This window comes from Phalaenopsis equestris, unplaced genomic scaffold (genome assembly GCF_001263595.1).
Source record: "Phalaenopsis equestris unplaced genomic scaffold, ASM126359v1 Scaffold001314, whole genome shotgun sequence".
NCBI lineage: Eukaryota > Viridiplantae > Streptophyta > Magnoliopsida > Asparagales > Orchidaceae > Phalaenopsis > Phalaenopsis equestris.
Genome location: NW_018165753.1, coordinates 584480 through 596218, shown reverse-complemented (window position 1 = coordinate 596218; position 11739 = coordinate 584480). Strand labels below are relative to the sequence as shown.

The window sequence follows — 11739 nt, the reverse complement described above, 5'->3', positions numbered from 1 at the left end:
GGTCAACTAAACTAATTGAAGCAGATATAAGTGAATTACGGTCAAAGGCAATCGCGCGCCCTTTTCTTCAGGCTATATACGTGACCTCTCTTTGAGGTAACTTCCCCACTTTGAAATGTACAATGTATTAAATCCGGTGTTGAAGTTTGAATGATGCCGTCACATAAAATATGCATACATACTTATCATAATGTATGATAAGTATGAAACTTGATGATGTCCACTACACCGAAGTATTAATGGATGATAGAGTGGAGAGTTGAAGCTTATTTTGTTCATTCTTTTTCCCATGTCCTAATTTTATCTAAATATAAGTATTTATAAGATTATAAATTTTGAACGACTCGTTAAAATATCTAATAAACATGTTTTATCTATGAACCATAAAGAAATTAGTTCATCATTAAAATCTTAATGACTTAATATGATGCATGAACATTAACTAAATAGGAACTAACAAGACCTACTAATTAAATATTAACTATCCATTGCAATTATCATCCATAGAAATCCATTCTCTTCAAAATTAATTAACTCCTTGGATGGGCAGAGTTTTATTTTGTAAGGCTAATAAAAAAATCTTTTTTCAAATAACTACAATAGATCTATATTAATGCAGTTCAACTACTTAATAACTTCAAGAAAGAATCTAAAATGTATTTGATAATGACATTTAATCATGATTATGTTTTGTGAGGACCAGGGCCTCATACTTTTAAAAGTTTGAAAAAAAAGGAAAAACATTTATTCGACTTTAAAGTTGCATCCACATTAATAATACAAATTCAGGGACATTTACATGCCATCCAATTTCAAATATAACACATAAAATTTATTATTTATTATTAATAAAATTTGCGTGAAAGGGGGTTTGCATTATTATACTCATGATTATAAATAAATTTATAATTCATTAGGAATTCAATCATATAGCTCTTTCTATTGGCTTTTATATGCTACTTCCTCCTTACTCAATCCCCAAATCAATCATAATGCCTTCCTATATAAAATATGCACACTCTCTTCCTTCATCAGAGCAAATCTTTCACGCTTCGCCAACATCATTTTTTGTGCCATTAAATATTTATTTTTTATGATGATAAGCTATATTCTAATGATGATATTTTAAATTTTGAGTGCTACGCATGTAAATATATATATAAGAATTGCGATGGATTTATTTTATTTAAATTTATTTTGAAAAAAACACTTCAAGACCTGAACCATGTCCAAGCTTGAACTAAAAATAAAGGGAAAGAAATCTTCTTATACGCTACGGGAAACGGATAAGCTACGAAGGCCCCACAGTGCATGTTACCTGGTTTTTCAGTGCTTTGGCTGATCCTGTTAGATAAAGCGTTTCGAACATGACACAGGCGTTTTAGCCAATAAAAATATTTTTCTCTGTGGGTCAAGTTCTTACGGCTGACCAGCGACGTTTCATTGGAAGAAAACACTGTAGTATGTTCTATAACTTTTAAGGAAGGTGTGAATTTAATATAATTGTTTCTTCGACCAATAGACTACGAATCTTTTTAAGTTTAATTATTTGTTAAGAAATTATTTTTGAGAAGGGAAATATTGTTGGAAAATGAATGGAACCCATGATTGGCTAACAAGAACAAAGCCATGTGCACATTAAGATCTCTAAAATAATTAGGTTAAAAGCATCTATACTTTAGATTTTTATTAAAATGAATTTGATTCTTTTTATTTACAACTTTTAAATTAATTAAATAAGTTGTTTAAATTAATTTGCTCGTTCAATAACTTAATATTTATTAAATATTTTTAATTAATTAATCAAATGAAATAATCGCAAGCAAACAATAATATTGATAGCTCTATTTATTTGAAATATTACTTCTCCATGGTGCTGTAGCTTAATCGAGCCGGCCCGTGAGCTGGCTTTGCTCTATGAGCAAACGAATGCAGTAGCTCAACTCAACCCTCGACTCGATTGAACTTAATATCACTTGAGCGGGATTGTTTTAAAATATGTTAATCTAAAGTATACACAAAATATAATAAAATTTAAGATTTTATCTTTAAATTATTAAAAATGTTTCAAAAATAATATTCTCAATTTTATGTTAGTTGTTTTTTTTTATTATTTATCCCATGATTGGTTTTTATATTTGTCATTTTATTATAATACTTGTTAAATTAGTATTATTTTCTCTCTTTCATCATAAGTAAAACAGTTGGTGAGCCAGCTCGGAGTTGTAGAATCAAGCTCGAGCTTGAGCTCAAACCTTATTAATTAATCAAACAGAAGTTTAAATCATTGTTAACTCCAGCTTTGGGGCGGAACTGATTTATTTTTTAGGGTGGGCACTAAATGTCTTTTCTTAAGTATTGGATGAAAAATAAATATTTAGAAGGGAGGAAGCAAAATTACTAAATTGCTGCAACCACATAAGAAAAAAAAATTAAAATTTATCATTTATATAGAAAAATATCAAATTACAACGGATAATTGTTTATTCTTATCCATGACAATTTATGTGTCAGTGAAGATTTGAAGGAGATCTGACAATCCATATGAAAAAGTACAATGAAGGATGACGACCAACAAAAGATTATGAGTTTTGCTTGTCCGACTGAGTGGAGTTGTCAAATCTAAAGCCAGCAAAGCCAAAGTTGATCGAGCCATGAAAGACAACTAGAGAACTCCAAAACGAGCCACCTAGGTAGAAATAAGACAAAAGAGTATTCGAATCTCAACATCTTAAATCATATCGGGGATGCCTGGAGGATCCCGATTAGAAGTCAAGAATCAACAATCAGACAATATCAACGGACTGACCCATATCGCAAGAAATCAAGCAAAGTCTAGCAAATCAAACTGATGTTGCCAACTCGAAACCAAATAAACTCAAATGACTGAGACAGAGAGCGACTCGACCAATAGATCAGCTCAATCTTGTAAAATATCAAAAAAAAAACACTCTGCAATCCTCTTAAAAAATAGGGGTAAATAATAACATCATCATGTTATAAACTCTACTCTATAATTAGAGAAATTTTTTTATGAATAAATGAGGGAAACACTGATATAATATTTTAATATTTATTAGTATTCACTAGTCTCACTATCTCTCTGTCCACATATGTTTTATATCTCGAGTGCCATTCTCCCGCTGCCTAAGATTGACTCTGACTCAGTTGGTATAGTGGCGATAAGTCGGGTGAGTCGGGTCTGTCGGTACCGAATAAGGAAAGGGGAACGATGCGGGTCAGATTTAAACCAAGCGATATTTCAATAGGCATCCATGCACCCAAAAAGAAATATATGATGCGGATCCCGTCCAAACCACAAAACAGGAAATTTGGTCCGCAATTTACGGAAACATGTGGGGCCACCTAACATGGAAGTTTTCTTTTTATGCCCTCATGTACCTTCAAAGTCAACAAATTTAAAACATCAACACTGCATATTACATATATGAATTTTTTTTATTTCGATTTCACACACACATTTTTTTTTTAAGAATGGGTTGGGCCCTGAAATCCCTAACCCACTCTATTGGCTCAACCCGATTAGGTCTGGGGTGACCCATGCCCGAGTACCCCCTCCTTAAGATAATAATAGCTAGAGAGGATTTGAAACCTATACGAGAGGAGTCTTACACCGCTGAAACAAATGCTTCACCAACTGACCTGAAAACGCGCCGCGCGTGCGCCCCCCCACACACCCACACACACACACACACACACACATTTATAACGTTTTATTCCGATTTATCTACATATCTAACACATAATTTCTCATGTATGATTTCTTATATTTTAATTTATATGCACATAATCCTAATTCTTAATAAACATAGAAATGACCATGTTGTCATAGCTACAAGGATATTGAAGCTCATTCATAGATGCATATCATGATAGAAATATTCGAATAAATAAATTATATCATAAAAAATATATATATAACTATTACTAACTTTTTGATAGCAAAACACACCTGTTATGGTATGGCTCATATACCATTATAAATGTGAATATCAATTTTAGTTTATATATGTGAATACATGTGAATTATTTGGAAAGCATGAAAATATCCTTCTTATTTCTTTTTTAATTTTTTGGGTTTAATTTATTTCTCAAAAGTTGAAGAAGGTCAATAAGTAATTTTAATTTATCCAATCACAACAAAAAAATTGAAAAGGAAGAATTATAACAAGAAGAAAGAAAGAATTGGAGAAAGAAGTGTCATTTATTCATCCATTTTATTAATTCCACTCAAACAACTGTATTTAAAGAATATAGCAGTAATTACTTCATTCCTAAACCTCTAATTAAAAAAGTACCTGTATTAACCTAAAAACTAATCATTGCATGTCATCATTTTCATGCGATCCTAACAAGAGATGTTATAGTTAGCGTCTGATATATGCGTCAGATTTCTCTAACGCAAATGTTAACGTCAGATTTTGTAGTCGTTCTGCAGCGAGTAATATTTGCGTTCGATTTTGTGTCCAATTTTAGTCTAAAAAATAGATGGAGAAAGCACAATGAAAATGGTGAGAGAGTGTTTAGAAGGAATTACCATCGAATTTACGTCTAACTAAGCAACAAAAAACTTTATTTATTGGCGTCGATATAAGTACGAAGCAAATACGACGGATTTCTGACGCAAATGACCTAATTTTTTCTCAATGCTCTCCCTTCTTCCCTTTTGCTTGAAACCCTCGCTCTCCCCTCACAATTTCTCTCTCCATTTTCCTCAGCATTCTGAATACCCCTTCGCGATATAGTCGCCACTAGAACTAGCTGGAAAGATAAACAAATACTATAAAAAATACTGTATTTCTCATCCTTCCGCTCCACTCCACTTCGATTAGAAAAATTTAGGAATGTAGTTCTTTTGAACAATTTTTTTCGACTCAATTTTGGATTAATTATGGGTTGTAAGTTCTATTTCAAATTAGTTTTGGGTTAGCAAGTCTTATACAGGGTTGGCGGGTCAATCTGAATCCTGGTATAAAAAATTAAATCAAATCAAAACCTTATTTTCTAGTGTGGAGTCGGATTAATTTCTTACAACCCTAAATGATGAGAAAATTTTACTTGGACGGAGGTAATATTTTTTTCCCTAAATTACAGCCTAGTGACGGACCATAGGTCCATAGCACCTCTATGAAACCCTCGCCTCCCATTAATCGTTTCCAATTCTAGCCCTAGCAAAAGTAATATGGATCATCAATTCATGTCGTTATTTATTGCCTCCTCATACACCGCCACCGTCCGATCATTGAGCAACCTTTGCTCCCGTAACAAACTCTCAGATCCCTGCCGTTAAATGCGACGCCGCCGTGTCTCAGCAACGGAAAACTACTAATTACGGTAAAGCTGCCCAGAGAGCGTTACTTTTTTCGTTTATCTTTATTTTAAAACTTTTCACATTTTTCGGAATTTCGAAAAAAAAATAAATAAATAAATAAATATATATATAAGGAAATAAATATATATATATATATATATTTATATATATTTATATACATATTTTTTGTGGAAAATTAATAAGAATACATTTCTCCTTCTTTTCGTCCCCGCGCACTTTCGCGCTCAATAAATAGCCATCTTCCTCCCACTTTCCCCTCACCCTTTTTCTCCCCAACAGCTTTACTTCAGTAATGCGCCTCTTTTCGCTGCTGCGATCTCTGTAGCCTGTCTGCTCTCATCTGTACTACCTTCAGAAGGGCGCATTCCGGGGGTCTACACTGGCGGTTCATGGCAAAGCGCGCACGCCACTTTCTACGGCGGAAGCGACGCCTCCGGCACAATGGGTTTGTCCTTATCGTTCATAATTTATTATTAATTAACACCACTCAATCTTTGAATCAAGCCAGTAGATGTTACTTTCGGAATCGTTTGTGGTAGGTGGGGCTTGCGGATACGGGAATCTATATAGCCAGGGATACGGCGTGGAGACGGCGGCGCTGAGCACGGCGCTATTCAACGCGGGGTTGAGCTGCGGTGCGTGCTTTGAGTTAAAGTGTACCGAAGATCCCCAGTGGTGCGTAACTGGGAACCCTTCGATCTTCATCACCGCGACTAATTTCTGCCCTCCGAACTTCGCTCAACCGTCTGATAATGGTGGATGGTGCAATCCACCTCGCCCTCATTTCGATCTTGCGATGCCGATGTTTCTGAAAATAGCGCATTACCGTGCCGGCATCGTTCCAGTCTCCTATCGCCGGTGAGTTAATTTGACATCCCCTAGTTTCCATTTCCTTTACCTCTTTTACTGTTTTTTTTTTCCTTATATTAAAGCATCGGCGACGCCCCACGCTGACTCCCTGCCGGTCGTTTTCTGTCTTTCCGAAATTCCTTTCCCGTCACCATTTGCATGAGTTAATGACTATTTTGTCCTTTGATTTGCTCAACTATCCTTCATTTCTCTTAAGATTGATTGAGCTAACCTACTTTTTTTTTCTTTCTTAATCTCCGCTCATTTTAAAATGTATCTTAGATCCCATTGTAGCTTGCCGGACATACCTGAACCGATCGATCAACAGATAACTTAGCAGATTGTGTGGAGCTGATCTGATTAATTAAATCTGAAGCAGTTTGTATTGTGGGGTTGAATTGATTTTCGAGCCCGATCTTTTAGAATGGCGATATTTTTATTTAGAAATATTGTAAATTAATAACGGCAGTTTGTTTTGGAAAATTAATTTATGATATCACGAAAATCGATTCGCCGAACCACATCAAATCAAGTATCACGTGACGGTTCGTTAAATCACGTAATTACCCTTGCATTTTTTAAACGAGGACAAGGGTGCTAATGGTATTTACACAATGGATATCGCGTGAGAGTGGGTTCGGCCATGCGCCGACCCGACAGCTGCACATGGGTTATTGGTGTGGCAACGTGGCGGGTCCCATGGCATCCAATGATCGCATGAAGATGAAAATAAATTTTTTGCGCTATTTATTTATTAACAAATTTTGTGATTAGTGAGTGGTATTATATTCTAATTATTCATTTATTTACTAATTATTTCAAGTATCGTTGCATGTTAGCTGCGGCGGGTCCTACGATGGGGCTGTATATGATAAAAAAATCCCATTTAACATCTTTTTTTCTTTTATTATTGGGCTTTAGTTTAGTCTAAATAGTAATATATTTGATATTCATAAAATTTTTTTTTTTTGCATATTATTCAATATAACTAAATTTCTGTATTTTAGTTAAAATTAACATAATGTACAAAATATTTAGTGAGGTATTTGTTTTGTGAATTTAATTGGCTGCCTGCTCGCTTCTTATCAGTGTTTTATTTTTATTTAATTATATATAGTAGGCTTTTACATTTAAAGACAAAATCCTAACTATTTCGGAGTAAAAATGAAAATAAAAATAAAAATGCAATTGCAGAGTGCCGTGCAAAAAGAGTGGGGGAATCCGTTTCACCATCAACGGCTTCCGTTACTTCAACCTGGTTCTGATCTCCAATGTCGCCGGCGCCGGCGATATTGTGAAGGTGAGCGTAAAGGGATCTCGCACAGGGTGGATGACGATGTCGCGAAACTGGGGACAGAACTGGCAGTCTAATGCCGATCTGGTGGGCCAATCTCTCTCTTTCCGCGTCACCGGCAGCGATCACCGGACCTCCACCTCCTGGAACGTTGTTCCGGCGCACTGGCAGTTTGGTCAGACCTTCTCCGGCAAAAATTTTCGCGTTTGATTAAATGGTAATGCTTGGTAGATTTTAGGGGCCGATTTTTAGGCCTTGTTTGGTGTTTGGGTGCGCGCTTTTGTGTGGTATTGAGCAAGCATTATGGAAAAGTGTGAAACAGCTTCTTAGTTGCTGAAGCGGCTGCAAAAAGAATGTAGCCCGCAGCCTCTCTCATTAATCTCTAGTGATCATATTTTTATATAATTGTTATATAATCAGTTATGCTTTGCTAGATTATGGTTAAAAGTGCCTCATTTCATTATTTATATTTAACGATATACGTTTAATAAATGATACTTGTATAATTTACTGCTGAGGCAGCAAACGCAATTGCAGCTGACGCGGCCTCAAATCTCTTTTAAGGTTTTATGAAAGTTGGCTGCTCAATTTCTCTCCCAAGTTCTCTTAAACGCAAAAAACAGTCGAAATCATTATACTCTCATGACAACTTTGGCAACTCTTTTTAACCGACAATTACAGTTGTTGCCCGCAGCCATTGGGCTTGTTTATTGCGTAACAGCTTTCGAAGCATAGTTAAACAGGTTTTTTAAATGGGCCGTGCCAGCTCTTCTACTACATAGCTAAAACTGCCATCGCACATAAAACTATTTACCAGACATTCAATAATCAGAGAACAGATAACGAAACTCTGCATTATAAGGCCTAATTTCTACCAATTTTGACGCACAAATTCTAGTATTGGAACTCAGCCATTGCATCATTAATGTTTTGAGGGGCCTGGATCTGGGCAGCTGGCTATATATCCATTCTATAAGCGATTCGATATCGTCCGCAAAATCAAGCATGTGCCATTCCAGAAGCTTCGGGATCACCATCTTCTTCTTGCTCGTAATGCAGATGGAAGCTTCTAGAAATTCTATTTTGGCTCTCTCTAGCTCATTTACCACATTCTCTGCAGTGTACACTCTCAGCTGCATTTCCATTAAAATAAAACATAGCCCATTATTTTTAGAACTATAATATATATATATTTATATATTATTTAGCAAGTAGTTGGTGGCGTATGTTGGGACTACATTTCCTCCTATTTTTAGAACTATAATATATATATATATATGTATATTTATATATTATTTAGCAAATAGTTGGTGGCGTATGTTGGGACTACATTTCCTCCTAAACTGAAAAGTCCGATGCTCAAAGCTCAAAAATAAGAATTTAGGGCCAGTTTAGTATCACACTTAATTGTTTGTGGCGTTTACATACATACCACCTAATTCTTATGTATTTACATATTTATCATCTAAATATGTAAGTACATGGAAATTATACAGCATGCATGTCAATCTTCCCTTTTTTTGGTAGAGAGAGAGAGAGAGAGTAATAATAGTAGAGAGAACAGAGAAACAAGTTACCGCAGGTGAAGAGAAGCTGCCTCTACAGAGTGCGAAAGTGATGTTGGGTTGTGGGTAACCGAGTCCATAGGTGCGTCTGAGATGCGCCTCTTTTTCATCCACAATTCCCTTTTATTAACCAAAAATTAAAATGTTAAAATATAAAACATAAAGATAGATAAAAATGAAATGAAAAGTCAAATGTATAATGTGATGGTTGACTCACATTTTTAATATGAGAAGAGTGCCGAAGAATGAAATGCTCAATAGCCAGGGCATTAAGCACTATGCCACCAACATTGAATGCAGCCTATATGAGATAGAGGAGTGAATATTTAATCTAATAAAAAATATTGGGGAGGATGATGATGATAAAAAATAAAGCCAGCAACTTACCTTGTTCAATAGTTCAAGTAGTTTGTCAGATGATGTTGGAAAACCATGTTGAAGAAATGCCTAAATATTAAATTAAATAAAATATAGTTTATATATATATATATATATATACAAGTCTCTCTTCCACATACATACAATCAATCTTAATAAGATAGCTTACCATACATTCATTATACTGGCATTGTATATATTGATCCAGAATGCTAGCCTTTGTTTATAACTTAAAAGTTGCAAATCCACCACTGAAAGCTTTTGTATTAACGCCCTGAAATTCCATAAATTAAGTCTTTCACGTATATTTACATATCTAACACCCAATCTTTCTCATATTTACATGAATAAGCATATTTGCATACATTTATCACTCATTACATAAAAAAATATCATTATCTTGATCTTTTTAAAACTACACCTTCTCATTCAATGATTTAAGACATCAAGGTGTTATAAGTGCAAATGCACGAGAATTGCATGGTAAGTATATGTAAATTTCCCTTTTTTTTATTTTAAAAAAAAATTACCTTAGTTTTTCAATGGCTGGAAGACACAAGACGATGCGATTGAGATTTAAAGTGCCTCTGGTGAGGTGTAGGAATTTCTTATATGGTCCTATATCACCTTCTGATAGAATACAGTATGGATCTTGTATTTGTGTGCCTATAAAGGTCGCAGAATCTCTGCTATTAGATGGTCTTATGCAGGAGATGTTCAGCTTTGTAGCCGTGGAGGCTTCACTTTCTATATGAATTTGCGGCACAACCAGTTTCTTGAAAATGCTAACCATTATTTTGATTAGCTGCTCTGATAGCTTGTTTTCTTCTCCTCTGTAAGTTTCTTCGCTTATCAATCGTTGGATTCTGTGCTGTTGTTTCGAGTTTTCTGTCTTTTGATCAGCTTCATTTTCTGTAGAAATAGGAGACAGAAGACCTGATCAGTTTTTTAGCGTGAATCTCAATAGATTATTTGTGTAAAAGCGCAACACTATGCTAACCAGAAGACTTTCTATAATGCAAACTTTTTGCTTCTGCGGCCAACTCCAGAGAAGTTTTCCTTTCAGTACCGACTGGAATTTGATCAATTGTTTTCATATTTGTTGAAGATTCAGTGAATCCATGGCTTCCTAATTCGCTTACATGGTGTGTTTGCAGCTTCTGTTCCCACTGCAGTAAAAATTCTTTCTTGTTTTTCCTTTCTTGATGGAGAGTTTGCTTCGTTTCTTCTACTTTTTTCTGTAAATAGATGACTTCTTCTTCTACCTTCGCTATCTCTGCAACGAGAATTTGTACCAGCACAAACGATTTTATTATATAATAAAATGTGTTTCTATTATGATCAATAATGGCTGATCTGTTTGTAATAAAGAGAATACCTGAAGAGAAACCGAAGAAGAAGAAGAGGAAAGACATGAATGACACACAAATGACCCGTGAAGTGCACGATGGAGAACTGCATTCAATTTCTGTTCATTCTCAAGAATTTCTTGCAGCTGAGCCACCTATAAATTAAAAGAAATGAAAGAAAATCTTAAAGAAAACTAAATCTTCGTTGTTTGATGTGAAACGTATTGTTGTTTCTGTCACCTCAGCTTCGAGCTGGAGTTTCTTCTGATTGCGCTCTTCTTCCTTCAGCATCAGCAGTTCCTCAAATTTCATTACAGTGAAGGAGAGGTCAGAATTTAACAACTGCTGTAACAAAATGAAGAGAGGTGGCTTAATTCATGAGTTTTGACGGTGCTGATGAACTAAAATGCAGCGGCGGTGGATTGATGACGAACTGCAAGTTGGAAATTTTCTTTCTTTCTTTTTTTTTTTTTTTAGTTTAATTTTCCGTGCTTGCATTCATGTTTGTGGGTAGGTTTTCTTTAACCTGCAATCCGTGACTGTTTTAATAACTGAAGCTGACAGGTTTTGACTTGGTGGTGGGATCAGTTGAAAATTTTCACATGATTCGAATTTACACTTTTATTTATTTATTTTTATTTTTTTGCTTTTTATTTGGAGTTGGGATTGTTTGAAAATTTTCATAATTCGATTTTACAGTTCCTAGTTATTTAGCTTGAATGAAATTGCAAACATTGGGTTTAGAAAAATATGTTTTGAAGATTTACAAACACATAACATTTTGAACTTTACACGTCACATTACCTATGCATTAAAAATATATATATTTCACTTTTAAAAATTAAAATTAGGTGTTAGATGTGCAATTACAAATGAATTGGGTGGCATGCCCCCTTTCTCCCAACATGCTATGTATGAAATGTGAAGTATTTAATTATCTTGTGACCATTG

At 34.8% G+C, this 11739-nt stretch overlaps 2 protein-coding genes across 4 annotated transcripts; one reads left to right on the top strand and one right to left on the bottom strand.

Moving 5' to 3' along the window:
* The first annotated feature begins 5722 nt into the window (after positions 1 to 5722).
* LOC110033964 (expansin-A4) lies at positions 5723 to 7830 on the top strand. The gene is made up of 3 exons (XM_020738153.1): positions 5723 to 5798; positions 5893 to 6211; positions 7397 to 7830. Exons 1-3 carry the CDS (start codon positions 5795 to 5797, stop codon positions 7704 to 7706), a joined length of 633 nt encoding a protein of 210 aa, XP_020593812.1. The 5' UTR covers positions 5723 to 5794; the 3' UTR covers positions 7707 to 7830.
* Positions 7831 to 8029: 199 nt separating this feature from the next.
* On the bottom strand, positions 8030 to 11494 carry LOC110033963. Of its 3 annotated transcripts, XM_020738150.1 has the most exons (9): positions 11029 to 11494; positions 10818 to 10943; positions 10440 to 10734; positions 9970 to 10351; positions 9614 to 9713; positions 9449 to 9508; positions 9279 to 9362; positions 9074 to 9181; positions 8030 to 8629 (listed from the first exon to the last, which is right to left on the bottom strand). In XM_020738150.1, the coding sequence occupies exons 1-9, from the start codon at positions 11098 to 11100 to the stop codon at positions 8318 to 8320; spliced, it is 1539 nt and encodes a 512-aa protein (XP_020593809.1). In that variant the 5' UTR covers positions 11101 to 11494; the 3' UTR covers positions 8030 to 8317. The 3 variants fall into 3 exon arrangements, with proteins under 3 accessions (XP_020593809.1, XP_020593810.1, XP_020593811.1); XM_020738151.1 differs by lacking the exon at positions 9449 to 9508; XM_020738152.1 differs by lacking the exon at positions 11029 to 11494 and having other exon boundaries at positions 10440 to 10715; positions 10818 to 10937.
* Positions 11495 to 11739: the final 245 nt, after the last annotated feature.